Below are 16,742 nucleotides of genomic sequence, written 5' to 3' on the forward strand. Positions count from 1 at the left end.
AATTGCCTCCTCGACTCTCCAGCGAGGTCTCGACTCTATGGAAAAGTGGCCCCACAAATGGCGCTACAAAATAAATGAAAATAAATCCAGTCATATAACCTTCACGCTGCGAAAACAATCCTGCCCACGGGTGACCGTAAATAATATTCCAATTCCGAACAAAGATACAGTGAGACATCTGGGCATGATTCTGGACAGAAGAATGACATGGGAACGGCACACTGTAGATAAATCCAAACAATGAATGAAATGAAAACTAAAAAAATTCTGCTGACTCATTGGCAGACGCTCCGACTTAAACACGCAGAGTAAAATAATGCTATATAAAGCCATATTAAGACCTGTTTGGATCTATGGGATCCAACTATAGGGAACAGCGAGTAATTCCAACATAGAAATTCTCCAGCGATTCCAATCAAAAACTCTAAGGTCCTTAATAGGTGCACCTTGGTATGTTGCCACAGTCAAAGAGGAAATAGCAAAATATAGCGACAGATATAGCGAAAGAGTCAACAAACATCGAAACCCCCTAATTACTGGATTACTCGATACGTCGGACCAGATCCGCAGGCTGAAGAGACACTACCCGTTAGACCTAAATACTAGATTTAATTAGATATTTATATTAAGTAATATTTACTTATTTACAATACTTACTTATAAATCATACTTATCTATAATAAAGTATTAACTTATTATAAGTAATTAGCCATGTCACTGCGCCACGCCAGAGAAAATTACTGAAAATTCTCAATGCGAGAATTGATTGTAAATTTTAATAAATAAAAAAAGAAAAACCTTGGTATGTTGCCAACGAAACAGTACATCGCGACCTTAAGACACTCACAGTTAAAGAAGAAATATCCAAATTCAGTAACAGATATGGTATAAGAGTTAACAACCACCAAAACCCATTAGTTACCCAATCACTTGACACGACGGATCAGATCCGCAGACTGAAAAGACGATACCCTTTACATCGAAGCGTTAGATTCAACTAGAATCAAACATACTATAAACTCTTGTAATCCAAGTTACAGTACCACGCCAAAATAACTTACTTGTAATTCCCAATGAGAATTGATTATAAAAAGTCTACCAAATAAAAACAAAAAAAAGCTAGCCCAAGGACCCGCTATAAATCTGAGGATTTATTTAGCTAAGGTTCTCCAAAGGAACAAATAGTCTCTGTTTTAACAGTCCCTAAACCTATCACCTACTACGAGAAGATACAGGAAATCTGCTTTTCTCACGTACGATGCTTCCCGCTAGCAACTTTCTGTCAAGGGCGGTTAGCATCCTTCTCCAACCACCAACACAGAAATTAACCAATTAACAGCAACGTCAATTTCCCTCACTGTCCGAACCAAGGCTTTTCTCAACTAATCCGACGATCTCGTATCCTTAGACACACCCCATCATAGTTTTCGTCTGCAGCATCATCCTGACGGAAGGTCAATCGTTAGACGCCTGTCCAAGTCGATAGTTGGTAGTTAGCAGTAATAATTGATTCGAGTTTCTCAACATCTTAAGCAATCATCATCCGAACTTGAACTTGAACCCGAAGTCGAACTTGTAATCGCGGATTCTAAGCAAAATGTAAGTTGATAAATATATGTCGTTAAATATACTCGAGTGTTTCTTCCGCACCTAACACGACATACCCACCTCAGCATCTTAGCGAATATTGTCCGTTTTTATTTATTTGTTATCTTAAAATAAACTTGACGGTTTCAACAGCAAGTTATCTCGTTATTCAAACAACAAACCATCCTCTACATTGGTAACCCCGACGTGAGTTGAACACGACTAAACATCCTCTACAAATATCCGTGGACCAAACTGCAGCGCAATTAAAACTGCTTCGACCAGCCTCAACGAGATTCCCTTCATCCGTGCTAAGAAGTTTTGCGCTAATAAGTTGCACGCCAATCGTCCAGCTTTCGTCCTGAACTCGCGCGAAATATCGTTTACCGTCGACTCGAGTTCGCAAGATTCGCGTTTACGATACGACGGCTATATTTGAATAAAGAACGTTTAAAGGTTGAACGTACTATGGCGAATGTTTTAATTGAAGTAGATGTCAGCGGAAGCGCTATTTTTCCAGGTGGAAGACAGTTCGGATGTTCGTTAATACAGTGCATGCAACGTAACCCGCATTCAAATGATTTACAGCCATGGAAAGTACGAAGGTAGAAAAGCGAGGAAAAAATATGAAAGAAACCCTGTACGATGCAGCACGTCCCAAAGGAAGTTCTCATCCCGTCCGCTTTTTACGGGTCTTTCGGGGAAAAAAAAAAGAACGATCCGTAGAATTTCGCTAGGAATCTGAGCAAAATTTCATCCGCGGCAAATGTTGACGGCGATAACGCGGAATAATTCGTACGGTTCTTGTTCCTTTTCCCAAAAGACACGGCAAAATAGCGCGACAAAAGGATCGCGTGACGTAACCGTAAGCGAGAAACGTTCAAGCAAAAGTAGTCTAAGATAGTTCGGGGCTATCGATTCGCTTTCGTCTTTCACGTGAAACTCACGGATGCTGCCGATGCTCGGAATATCTGACGTGTCGGTCCTCTGAGAAGCCATAGATGCCGGCTACCGCGGCCATACCTCAATCTCCACGGGCAACAGAGAACTCGATGGCCATTCCAGTTTCATAATACCTCGCCGAAGCTACGAGCGTGGATGATCCGTGTCCGGTGTCATGTCGTATCTCCGTGAAGCCTGGCGCTCTCTATTTTCAGCCCCGCTTCCCGATCGACCGTCTGCCCGTTTCGTTCTCAGCCGTAGGAACCGCTCGTCGTGCCGCTCCATAAGTGGCCTTGTCCCTCTTTTAAAATAATCCTCGAGACCAGCATCGACCAAGGTCGCGCATCCCCTTCGCTTATCGCCGATCGCCTGTACTTTCACACCTTCCTCGACTCAACTTATTTATTTTTTTTTTTTTAATCTTCTATCACTTTACCGTTTCGTCTTTTCTTTCACACATTCTTCGTTACGATTACACTGAATAGGAATTGGTTCGTACACGAGAAACCGCCAACTGCTCGACAGCACGAACGTCACCTTAGGTTGGCGAATCGCAGATGGTCGTAAGGCAGACGAACGTGCAACATCTATCGTCGATTCGTTTCGTCGAATAAAAAGTAATGGTATCTCTTAACGCCGGTGAGTTACAAAGAAACTTTCGTTGCAAGCTTTCTGCAAGAAGGATTTCTTTTTTTTCTTTTTTTTTTTTTTTGCGAACTAAGCGTAGTAGTCGAGTTGAAAGGAAGTTACTTAAGGGGATTGAGTTCTCCGTTAAGGAAGAAGCAGCACCGCGTGTCCGAGATCCGCTAGTCTCGCATTCTCTGTGTATCTGGCGAAAACTGAAAAACGAGGTCCCATTTTGCGAAAGAGCTCCGATTGATTTATACGCAGCGTGATCGCTAAAATTAATCGAGTGTCTCGCACGTGTTACAAATTCCAACTCTTTGCGTCCCGTGCTTCGTCGAGAGAACCCGCCGTGACCTGTTTACCAATTACGTGTTTCGCGTTACTATTTCAATTTTAACCCAACCGATAATAACCCAACAAGACCGTCGATAAAAGAAATTCCCCTTTGTCGGAGAGAAAAGAATTTCCCTAGTCTAACCGTCTTACGAGCGAATTTTCTGAAAAATTCTAATCGCGATTTCACCAGCAACGACGACGATCGATCGCCCCTTACGTTCCAATTCGATTCGAAACGAAGGAAAAAGCAGCTCGTACGAAACGTACGTTTCCGCACCGACGATTTCAAACGGACGAACGCGAAGAGCAATTCGTTTGCCGAGCTTTGTTCCATTCTCTGTCGAGCGAGTCGCACGATGCAGCATTGCGGTGTTGCAGCCTCCGTTACCGAGCGGATCGCGATAAACGCGACTTTTCGTCCATCGATTTCAGTCACGCGACCCTCGTTCAACGAAATAGAACGTTCGCGTTCCGCACCGCGAGTCAATCTTCCGCCATTGCTTATTCGCTGAATTTACCTTTTCTTTACTTCATTTCCGTTACCATATTTTTCTGCCCTTCCACCGAATGCAAAACGAAGTTACAATATCGGCGAACAACGACCATCGTTTCTCTCCAACGACGTATGCAACTATCCGCACTGGTACAGTTCGAGTAATATTGCCGAGGTTGGTGTACGAAAAATGTCACGATCTTGAACAAATGACGAGAGGTGACGTTCGTTAACCTCTTAGGTACTGAATTTTGCATGGGCCGTTTCTTTGTACGGCAGAGTTTCACCCGTAAACGATACGGCACTGCAACGCGTGACGGATCATGGTGTTGCCTACGCGAGCACATTGGAACGAAGTTTTTGATAATTAAATTATAATTTTCCGTAAAGATACGATGCGTATACTTGAACTTGAATAATTTACTTTAATAATTGATAGTACAATCGAGTGTAATATATTTTAAAGCATCACATCACGTCACGCGTAAACGATACGGCACTGCAACGTGTGACGGATCATGGTGTTGCCTACGCGAGCACATTGGAACGAAGTTTTTGGTAATTAAATTATACTTTTTCGTAAAGATACGATGCGTATACTTGAACTTGAATAATTTACTTTAATAATTGATAGTACAATCGAGTGTAATATATTTTAAAGCATCACATCACGTCACGCGTAAACGATACGGCACTGCAACGTGTGACGGATCATGGTGTTGCTTACGCGAGCACATTGGAACGAAGTTTTTGGTAATTAAATTATACTTCTTCGTAAAGATACGATGCGTATACTTGAACTTGAATAATTTACTTTAATAATCGATAATACAATCGAGTGTGATATATTTTAAAGCACCACATACACGTCACAATTTTCACGCTCATAGCGCGATAGTGTTTTTCAAATTGCTCTTCGTTTTCTATTTCCAAGCGATATTTTCAGCTTGAAGATTCTACGAAATTAGAAGGAGACGGATCGGTATGTTAAAAAGAGCATCTAATAATAGTACGTTTATTTTAACGCAAAAAATTGATATCTGACACTGGCAAAAACAAAGACTATATATTCTGCCTGTATATCGTTAACATTGTCATAGAACGTTGCGAGAGCACAAAAGAGTGCGAAGCGAAACAATTGAAAAAGATCATTTAGTTGAAACGGTGAGCGAATGAGCTAGTAGAGTGAGCCACCATAGTGGCGCGTCGTAATATAAGATGACATCCGCGAAAGCCACTATTGTGGCGCGTTGTACCTAAGAGGTTAACGGGAGTATCCCGCAATAGGAAAGTTCGAGTCGTTGGCGGACCTTCTCTCGTTTTCACGCTTAACGAGTACTCCATTCAAAGCGATGCTCTCGCGACTCTTAACGATCACGACATCCCGTTGTTTATACACAGGTACTCGAGAGTGGAAATTCTATTCCTTTGGAGGCGTAGCTCGAACGTGCCTGATCGTCGGCAAAAAATCAGCCAGGAGCAACTTCCCGACAAAGAAACCACTGAACCGCCACACCACCTCGTTACCGCGACTAGAAACCTAATTATCAATTAATTTGTAATTATTATTTAATTACAAAAAATTAACGCAACGCAACTCAAAACCAAAGCCTTTTTCGCGAAGAAAGTAAAGTAATCGAACGTCAGATCGGATGCAATTGCGTCCAAGCTACAATTCACTAAACACACTCGACCAACCACTTTTCACTGCGTGCGATCGACGATTGATGCGAAAATCTTTGAAAAATTTGTGTAAGGACGACACCGACTCGCTGGACCGGAGAGCGTGACGTCAGAGGCTAAAGCGGCAGACCGCAATGTTCGAGTAATATTTATGCCTCTATTATCGTTCCAGCTACTCCAGAAATGGTAATCGATACTCCGTACGACACTACAGCACACACTTTCGCCGTGGCTCTGACGAATAACATTTCGAACGAACAGCTCATCGTTTCGCAGAAAACTTGTCGCGGAAACGTGATACCCGAACGAAACATATTTCTACTGTTTCTACGGCCACTTGCGTGGCAAACAGTAGGACACGTTGAGCGGTTATTTATCGCTTTCGATGTTTTCAAGATCACCGAATCGAAAGCGAGTAGATTCTAACTCGCGACGATATTCGATCGGAAGTCGCACTGTTCGATGCAAGTTCTTTCCGCGATATAACTCGAAACGACGCGGCCAGCCATGGTCACGAAGAATTGTCGGTTGATTCGCCTCGACTCGACCTCTCACTTTCGATCGTTCCGCTCCTCACTCGGATCCACTACCCGCCTCGTCTAAAGCTGCTGGACAATTCGTCACGTCACTATGAAATCGAACACCGTCTCAGTATTTTTCGGAACCACCAGCGCAAATGTAAGTTTCCATCTTTCTCGATGGAACTCGGTGCACTTTTCGGCGATGAAACAAACGCACGGTTTAAACGACGAGGGAAAAGAAAACGGAGCACTGTGTCGATTGAAAGTTTTACTTTCTTTGCACACGAACGTGGCGGCAGTGTTTTCGCGGTCGAAGCGTGGAAGAAAATGAGTGGCGTGGCGCGTGCGACGCGCTACGTCTATTGTTGACAGGTCGAAAGGTAACTGCGGCACGTCCAGTTCTTCGAGGCAGCGTACCACGCGCGCCACGTGCTCCGCTCACTTGGCTCCGCCTACCAGTCGCTTGGCGGCCAAAGAAACCGCCGTGAATCCATAACGAAGCAGCTTCTGTTAAAGCCGATCTTTCATCGTTACCCTCGATCCTAATTGGACGTGCGCCGTGAATCAGTGAATTTATAGTCCCTGTTGAAAATGCAGATCGCGCGAACCATCGGTATTTCCGAACGGAAGTGTGGAATTTCTGCTGAAGAGCAGAAAACAAAAGTTGGAACTGAAAGGAGCGACACGAGCAGCGTGGAAGCCGCAGGGTAAATCCATACTACGTTCCGTGGAAAGAAACGAGTTCCCCCAGAAAGTGCAGGTAATTCCTGGCGGTATCAAGGCCTCAATTAGTCTCGCAATCGCGCACGCCACCTTTAAAAATGTACACGTGACGCGTAACGAATTGTGGCTAGCAATTGCCGCCATGGTTTGACGCGCTGAAGCTTGTGTTCGCGCGGGCAGTGTCAGAAGCGCCCTCGATCCTCCGATAATTTCCAGCTTTGTATTTTATGATCGAGCGGAGAAAGAATCGCCGATCGAGTGAATTTTTTCAACGAATTCCGTATCGAACAGCGTTCACGCAAGAAACGGTGGTAACGGTCGTAGGTTTACACGCCATGCTTATCGACGAGGTTTTTAGCGTGTCCGGGGGAAAAAACCGAGCGTCAGCCATACCGTGCAACCATGTTCCTTTATCGCTATCTGCAGCGACAACCGGTTCGGTTCAGGATCTAAGTGCAGTATCGATGCGCAACTTCCGCACTGACTTCATTTACAACGCGACTATTATAGTAGCCACGAATATATTACTATGGCACGAATTAAACGTAGCTACTTCGATGTAGTCACACGATTCCGATGACCTCACGCGACCAGACGGTTTCAAGACAGATTGAAAATATTATTCACGATCGAACGATTAGCTTAACACTTTGACTGCCATGTTGGTCATATACGACCGGCCATGGTTTTTCCTGTGGCGCCACGGTGGTCATTAGCGACCGGAACGCCTCAACTTCTTACAATTGTAAAAATTGTATGAAAATTGACAGTTAGCGTATTTTCAATATAACCGATAAATAGAAGATACTTTGAAATTAGAAGTGCCCCGTTGAACAATTAAACATTTTTATTAGAACATCAATAAAAAAAAAAATGAGAACAAATGTCGCATCTAACGGTGCACTGTGTTGAAACACTTTAAACATAAACGTGGCTCGTCGATATAATCTGGACGATAGGTGGTCACCTTTTTGGTCCGATTCTTAGCAAGTTTTCATTCTAATTGTTTAACATTTTTTTATAGCACTCTCTGTAAAATTTTCATGCCAGGTACACTTGCCCTTCTTTCTTCTGCATTTCGTGTCGCAATCTTTATCGAATAAATATATTTGACGGCTCTGGTGAATGGCACTGTGTAAGGTGAGTTGCGAGTGCCATTCTAAAATCTGATACCTCGATTTTCGTTTTTGTTGCTTGTTTATAGAGCATCATCGCGTTTGAAATTGATGTATTTAACAATAACTCGAAAGCTAATTTTATATACCACTCGAGGGTTCTTCTATGTGGTGTAGAACATACTATCATTTGATCTGATAAATCTACAGCACATTTTCCTCTCTTGTAATCTACCACTACCATTGCTTTATCAGAAACATCATTTTTTTCCGGACCTCTACCATTTCAGTCGAATGTTTCGTCGAAATCATAACAATAATCATAATACCGTTTACTAATATCTTCTACACGTTTTAACGATATATTCCGCACGTTCTGCTTACGTCGAAATAACCAATGCGAATGGTTTGTTGAAATAAACGAAGTCTTGTTATAATATGTCGCTATCAATAGTTACCAAGGTGCCACGGTGGGTCACCCGTTGATTAATAAGATAAACGGTCCATTGGGCAAGAATGTTGTCTTACATCATCAATTTATTATTGTTTTGCCATTATATGCTTTGAATAATAAAAATACTCCCGTGGCGCCCTCAGCGAAACACGTGATTTCAGCGTGGCAATCAAAGTGTTAAAAGCTCCAGGAACGTTTCTTTCCGCAATATCCCTCTATCGGTAAACTCATCAAGCTTCTTCCTTGGGGACATCTGTGTACATTTTAACATGGACGCAATTCGCGCGGCTTGACTCGAGCGATTTGTCGATTTGCAACGGTGATAGGTAATAGATCGTCCGAGAAGTTTCTTTCGTTTTATAAGGAAATAATGGAAAACAGGGTTATGTTCACACCTGCCTGAAACAGCTGACAAACTAGTGTATTGTGGGAAAAAAATAAAAAGGAGAAAATATCGTTCTTTCTTCCTACGTCACGTGAATTTGTGGATGAAAAGCTGTTTCGGAAAAATTGAACTTTTCTTGCTAATTTCGAGAATGAAAGAATCAAATTAAACCTCTTGATGAGCTAAGAAAAAATCCACCTTGGCTTCATTAAAGAATGCAGTTATGTATAAAAGTTAGATTTCTTATCCACCGCGGAGAAGAAACTTAGTTGCAGTGTAAAATTTTCCTGTAGAAATAAACACGTAATTATTAGGTCGCCCGAAACGTTTCTTTCGTTTTGTAAAGAAATAACGGATGCACTACATTTTCCATTTTATATTATTTTATCGAATGATCCATTATGATCCATTTTGTTCTATCAAAATAAAGATCACAACGTTCGACTGATCAGATTTCATGTTTGTATAAAGATGCATCGTTGTAAAAGACGCGTCTGTCAAGAAAGACACTTTTCGGGCAACCCAATACAACGTTAGAGTCTGCAAGCCAGCCATCGTCTGATTGTCAATCAATTTATAATTAAATCAGCGTGTAATTAAAGTCGCCAAAATCCTGCGCTGCACTCGTGAAAACAGCCGATGTACATTCCCTTAAGTTGCAGCAGGCATATCACATCGTCATCGACGTATCGTAAAACCTTCGCATCTGTCTTTACGTCCAAAGCCGTTAACGTAGAGCAAACGAGCGAACAGCTCCATTAGATTTCTCAACCGGTTTATTTAAAAGGCACCTCTTTGCGAGAGCTCGTATTTCCACCGAAAATAAACGCCTTGGTAGAAGCTCGCTGGCAACTTACGGGGGACGATAAAAGCGAAAATGGTGGGGGAGGGGAGGGGGGGGGGGCAAAAGTTTGCAGCATACAACTCATCGAATATAATTCACAAACCACGTTGGACCGTATTAGATCGATCGCAACGAGTTATCGTCTGTTTTATCGACTCATCGTTAGACGCGAATTTCCAAATTTCTGGCGACGGTTTGTCGCGTGGATCAGCTCGGCCGTCGATCGCTGCGATCGCTTGCGGCTGTGCCTGAAGGAAAATGCACGGTGCACTGGGCATCGCGTTAGGAAAATTCGACGGACGAGATTTCAGCAGCGACAGCTGACTGTAGCTACAGCCGACGATAACGTCATCAATAAATGACGAGAAGTTGGCGGAGTTAAGGACAATTATTGCGCCAGCGTGAAATTCCGTGCCAGGTTCGCTATAACACGCTGGAAAGAGACGGCGATTTTCAGCTCGTAAGGAAACACGCGAAGCTGAAGTCGCCTCTGCTTCACAGATAATTTATTTGCTTTTTGATAGCTTTCTCTGACGTTCTTCGCGAGTATGAAAAAGTGCTGAAAGAAACGACGAAGTATTCTGTATCTCCTCTGATCCGTTGGAAGGAGATGACGCAGTTATTAATTGGTTTTTCACGACATGCTTCTCCTGGATGCGTCATCGACATAATAAATCAACCGTAGCAAATTTCCTTCGTCCTGATTCCAAAATATCTATACAACATGACCTTCCTATAGACGCACACGAAATTGAACAGGTCAACAAGATCTTACAACTGTCTTCATCCAAACTTCATTAAACTATACTATACGCTTCGTGTATATTAAAAAGTGGAAATAAATAACCAAATCGTACTACCACTCGATACATTTAATTTACCTTCAGCTTGAACGTTAACCCTTTGCACTGCTATGTCGAGTGTGACTCGACGTCAGATTTTATCTCAGGAGCTGCTTTGTCTAAAAATTAGAAAATAAAACAATAGTGCGAATAAAACTGGTATTTAAGTGAATTTCTATCTTCCTTTATTTATTTAAATTGTCTTATTTTTTAGTTCAAGTAAATTTCAAATAAAACGCTTAAAACCGTCGCGAGCTGCTGCTAACGAAATTGAAGTAAAATTCCAAAGTGCAAAGGGTTGATATTTTTAATTTTACCTATATTTCTTTATACTTTTAATTTGACGTTTCGTACAAACAATGTATGAAATCGTAAAATAAAATTATTCCTGCAAATATAATTAACCGCTTAAACAATTTTTAGACTTCTCTATTTTTCAAGTAGTGAATATTAGCCCTCGATACTTGAAAAATTGCATGATGGAAACGTATAGCTCGCTGTGGCGCGCGCGGTTGGCTAAATGTTAAAGTCTAACACTTTACACTTCCTAACAAAGAACACAAAGAGCTAAGGAACCAATTTACGAACCGATGTTGCACTCTCATCAATTGGACATGTAGAAATCTAACATAAACAGGGAGAGTCGCCTCTCGAGTGCGAAGAGTTCAAACTTGGAATAGATAGCGTGCGGATCGCAGGATGACGGACGTAGTTGAAAGCGTTGCGAGCTGCTGCTAACGAAATTGAAATAAAATTTCGAGTGCGAAGGGTTAATCTCGTCGAAAGTTCGCGATATCAACCTATCGGTTGCAAACTGACTGATCGCTATTTAGTCGACCACTCTTAACGACAGGATCGCCATAAAAATACATCAAGGTCTGTAGAATCATTTATTCGAGCATTAATACAGATCTCCATAAAAATATAATATCGATCATAGTTGGCAATCTCCCTTTTTGGCAACATTTAAGCCACACGTAAGCAACGCTAAAATGATTGCAACGATCCCGCCATTATCGCCTGTATTATCTCTATATACGCGTATAAATTTCCCGACTAACGTTCAGAAATTGCAAACTGGCACCGGCAATTTTCTATCGCCGTAAGCTCGAGCCCCGAAGAAATTGGGCTAAGTATAAAATACAAGGGAAACGAATTCGGTCAACATCGTAGCTGACGCGCGATACAGAAATTTACGATCGGTTCGTCCTTCTATCTCGATAAGTTGCTACATTTTTACCGCTTTTCGACGAACGTACTTGCAGGATTCGAAATGGGTCGCGGTCGATGCGTCCCTAATTATCATTTACAACAGCTAACGAGTGTTTTTCCATCACGCGAGCGTGTTTTTCGTGCTTTTTACTGTCACGAGCCACCCGACGCAACGTCGTACGTTTATCCGGAAACATTCGCATCGCTATCCGTATCTGTTACGTCCGGTGACTCTCTACACAAACCAGGCCCCACGCAAGATGGCAACTGGATGTCCACACACCTTTACTGCGTACCCTCAATAGTCTTAAGTACCCACCATAAATCAACATCTCTCTACTAATCGCCTAGTCGTTAAATCGCTTAACCCATCTCTCGGTTCACATCTTATTTACGATTTATACCTCTCGCGATACTGTAACTCACTACTTGCAAGTCACTTTTACTACAATTAACACTTTACCGACCGCTAGCGATTCAACAGCATACGCACGTCCGAACGGCATCTCAGGCGCAGATTCTCCCTAGCGCCGGCTTTGTTTATGTTTAGACTCTCCAATACCATTCTTTTCGTTCGTCGCGAACGGCGAGTTTTTCAAATTGGTATAAAACTGTGGGAGCTTACAAAACAACGCAAATGACGCAACTGAAGAAAGTATCTTAATACTAAATAACAAATTACTGCTCAAATAATGAGAAAGATTGTCGGCGGCAAAAAGCCGATTAATAGGTTATCAGTCGGTAAGTGTCGACGACAATAAACCGATTAATAACTTATCGGTCGGTAAAATGTTACCAACGTGATCTTGCTAATAACTATTCGAGTCGAACACTTCTAACCTTATTGTAAACGACATTACAACTCGACATCGTAACCTTACCCCGCGAGTTTCTCCAAACATTTCTATAATCCTGAGACAAGTTGTTGGAATAAAGTATATATTATAACCTGTTAAACTCAGTGTTATACTAATTCAACCAGCTCTATTATCCTAACCGAAATAGGGGATCGATCAGTTTGTGGTGTCGATTATCTACTCGTAAATTATCGAATTTACGACTCCTGTTGACGCGACTCCTCCGCGATCGGACTAAACAGTATCAGTGTCTTTATCGTGGCAATCCGGCGAAGTTTAGTTGGAAAACTCGTAATCTACACGGGAGAAAGCGGAACTATGCGAAAGTCGAATACACCGATCGAAAGTAGCAAGTTGCATAAACAAATAGAATCGGAAGAGCATCGTATTTCGTTGTCGACCTGTGTCCCATTAAACGGAACCAGTGGCACCGATAAATTTCGCGGATTAAACGGTTGCTGATAGAACAGAAGGCGAGGCGTGCATGCGTCGCCGACTCTATTGTTGCGCGTGCGTGCGCGAATTAATGCACGGACGCACATTTCGGCTGCACCCGTTCGTAAGATTAAATTATCATCCGCCTCGTTCACTCTCCGATTTTATCCCAACCGGCAACTATCTCGTCACGTCGATAAAACGCTTAAAATAAAAGGCTAAATTCGTAACAAAAAGAAAAAAGAAGAAAAAACCAGTCTAATCGCAAGGAATAATTAATCTTTGTTTCTCCGTCTATCGAATGACTCGACGAACCAACCTCGAATTCAATTAATGCTAACAGCACGACCAAAGCTTAGCAGAGTGGTGCGACCAAATTCTTGGAAATTTTTCCGGTCACCCGGTACAACGGTCCGGTCACGGGACAGTGGAGGACGCAGAGACGAAAAGAGTGGGCCGAGAGGATGCGGCAGATGCTTTCGGTTATTTGTGTGGAGAAAGAGAAGCCCGACAGGACTAAAAGTCCTCGCGGATAATCTATGTGCTCGCACGTCCCCTAATTCGCCTAATTCGGAAAGATCGGATTAATGCACCGCCACGTATCTCGGTTGAGCTTGAGTCGAGGGTGCAATTAAATTTCGACTACAGACGCTTCCTAACGATGTGATCGACTGTTGGAAAAGGAGATCGCAGCGAGGTCTCGCAAGATTCGTTAAGGATCAGATTAATCGCGTGTCGTCGTGACCAGCATAGATGATGGTTCGATCGTTAAGTAGATTTTACAGGTTTTAACGCGTTGACTGCCGCGCTTGTTTTCAATGAAATCTTCTTCAGGCACACACACGAGTGAGTTTCAATTTAAGCGTGCTGAGTAAAATAATGCTATGTAAAGCCATATTAAAACCTGTTTGGACCTATGGGATCCAACTATGGATAACAGCGAGTAATTCCAACATAGAAATTCTTCAACGATCCCAATCAAAAGCTCTAAGATCTTTAATAGATGCACCTCGATATGTTACCAACGAAACAGTACATCACGACCTTAGGATACCTACAGTTAAAGAAGAAATATCCAAATTCAGTAACAGATATAATATAAGAGTTAACAACCATCAAAATCCATTAGTTACCCAATTACTTGACACGACGGATCAGATCCGCAGACTAAAAAGACAATATCCTTTAGATTTAAGCATTAGATTCAACTAGAGTCAAACATACTATAAACTCTTATAATCCAAGTTCTAGTACCACGCCAAAATAATTTACTTATAATTCTCAATGAGAATTGATTGTAAATAGTCTTGCAAATAAAAAAAGGCCACGAGTGCCGCTGTACCAAGCGTACTCTGCTAGGTACTCCCACCGATATTTTAGTAACACTTAGTTTTTTAACGCTTATTTTAGTAACAATAACAAAAAATTCCCGCCAAAAGATATTTTTCATTGCAAACTAGGAAAAGGGGAGATGGTATCCAAAGATGATAACGGGATTGTCGTACTCAAATGGAGAAATACACCGGATGTGAGAATCTTATCGACAAAACACGCTCCCATCATGGTACCAAGTACAAAAAAAAAAAAAAAAAAAATCGTAGCATTCGTGCTGTTTCCGCAAGCCAACAGATATCTGCAACATTAAAACAGAATGAGGACCCTTTCCGAGTAATTTTCTTAAAAGACGTTATAAGGTATGGATATTTTTATACAAATCGTTATATTTCGACGTAATACAGTCGAATTAAACGTTTATTTGATCCCTGGAAAGTTTAAAAAATTTTGTATACTACGGACCGATACGACCGGAACGTAGGGACTGAGAAAAATTTCGCACCGGTTCGAAGAGACCGAGGACCTTTTTCGAGTTATTTTCTTAAAAAACGTTATAAGGTATCGATATTTTTACACAAATCGTTATATTTAGACTAGCTGTTGTTGAATATAGCGAAGGAAAGCGTGCTACAGATTATTTCGACCAAATGGTTTCTTATGCCATCACAATTGGAAAAGGAATCAAACGGTACCGAAAACTTGGCGTTCAACTCCTTCTGGGAATTTCTATTGTAAACGCTTTGACGGTTTACAAAATTACAACAAGGAAGGATATAAATATTAGAATATTCAGAGGATTATTAGCTGGAAAATTATTAGGGCTGTTTGAAAATACAAAAAATTCTCAGCATAATATCAACATGTAAACTATGTTATGCAGATAAAAGACGTCGAATGGACCGAACAAAGACACAAAAAAATTTAAAGAAAACAACAACTTATTGTCCAAATTGTCCCGATTAAACTCAGCTTTATATAGAATGCTTTAAAGTTCTACGTTTTAAATAATTTTCTTAATAAACCATTTTCGCGTTACTTTTATAACAATTCGATAGTTTCATTACTTCCTGTGGAATATCTTTTCAAATACCTACGACGATCCTTCGCAAATAGTCAAATAACGGGTGACGCAGCCCGATCAGAAACTTCCCCGTCACCCGAATATGGGTGACGCGGCAGTCAACGTGTCAAGGCACAGACTTTATCCTGTCGCGAATTTTCCCCGTCGTTGTTAGCCTTCGTTTCGATAGATTTCCATATCTCGTTCGCGAACTAGGCTGGCAAATTCTATACAAACGGGGAAGAAGAGGAATGAAAGGAAACGATTTGAGATTTAAAAATTTACGACTCGTCAGAAGAAGTTTCATTGTCGTACACCTGACGTGTGCGCGATATTTACAGCCGCGACTTTTCTAACAGCTAAGAATATCTACACCTGCTATTTACTACTCTGCGATAATAAAAAGTTGTTGCGTTTCTGTTTACTCGCTCTCAAGTATCGTTCTTCTGTGTTACTTTTCTTGTATCGTACACTCTATCTCCAGTGTTTCTATTTTAGGAGCTTTTTACGCACGCAAAACAACGTAAAGTGAAATCTCTACGCTCTCGTATGGCGGGAATTCTGCGTCGCTGGAAATAAAAAAAAAGAAAAAAAAAAAAGAATAGAAAAGGCGCGTTCTTATTTTCCCTGTTTCGAGCTCGGTTCCTCCACCGAGGAGACAAAAGAGACGTTAAAACAGCACGAAAGGTCAAGCCTGCGGTTTGAAAAAAGCCACTAACCATCGAACGACGTTCGGTCCGACGATCGAATCCTCGTTTTCTCTTTAATAATAGTTAGCCACGTACGCGGCCTGAATATTTAAGGAGCAACGCGGGAATATTTCAAGGGATCCGAAGGAGCAGTTGGCAGTTGCCCCGGATCGATGCGAGTCGCCGTTTAATTCAATCGGCGAGTGAAAAAATATCTGCCGGGATTATCGTGGTCGCGATCCTATTGGCCGATGCTCACCGTCGTCTCCAATAATTTCTCGGCCGAGTGTCGTTCGCGTAATCGGTCACATTTCGATCACAAAGAATGTTAATTCTACCAAACTCTTCGATCAGTTTCCTCGATCCTGCACAAGTCAATCCTTTCCACGAAACGTCACCGACCGGAATTACCACGGTTTGTTCGAAAAAAATCTCACACTGGCCCGGCCGTAACTCGCACGAGTTCGACGACGATTCTCGATTTCGTAAAGTTTACGATCACGTGCCGCGATACGATGCGAGCTCGTCGTCCCGTGTGATCCGTCACTGTCACCAGGCTGAACGCACGACACTGGTTTTTTGTGCGCGCAACGCGAGCACCG

The 16,742-nt window shown here is 42.0% G+C and overlaps 1 protein-coding gene across 14 annotated transcripts in view; it reads right to left on the reverse strand.

Annotated features, from left to right (window-relative positions):
* LOC126869923 (potassium voltage-gated channel protein Shaker) overlaps positions 1-16,742 on the reverse strand; it is a 200,209-nt gene that overhangs the window by 71,145 nt on the left and 112,322 nt on the right. Inside the window, exons 1-2 of one of the 14 annotated variants that reach the window (XM_050627189.1) lie at positions 5,242-7,756; positions 2,535-4,185 (exon numbers count right to left, since the gene is read on the reverse strand). The exons of 11 other annotated variants lie outside the window; for them this stretch is intronic. In XM_050627189.1, the coding sequence (XP_050483146.1) occupies positions 2,535-2,608 (74 nt within the window). In that variant the 5' untranslated portion in view covers positions 2,609-4,185; positions 5,242-7,756. Of the gene's footprint in view, positions 1-2,534; positions 7,757-16,742 lie in introns of those variants that run through there. 2 more of the 14 variants (XM_050627200.1, XM_050627190.1) reach the window with 2 other exon arrangements.

This window comes from Bombus huntii, chromosome 1, assembly GCF_024542735.1.
Source record: "Bombus huntii isolate Logan2020A chromosome 1, iyBomHunt1.1, whole genome shotgun sequence".
NCBI classification, from domain to species: domain Eukaryota; kingdom Metazoa; phylum Arthropoda; class Insecta; order Hymenoptera; family Apidae; genus Bombus; species Bombus huntii.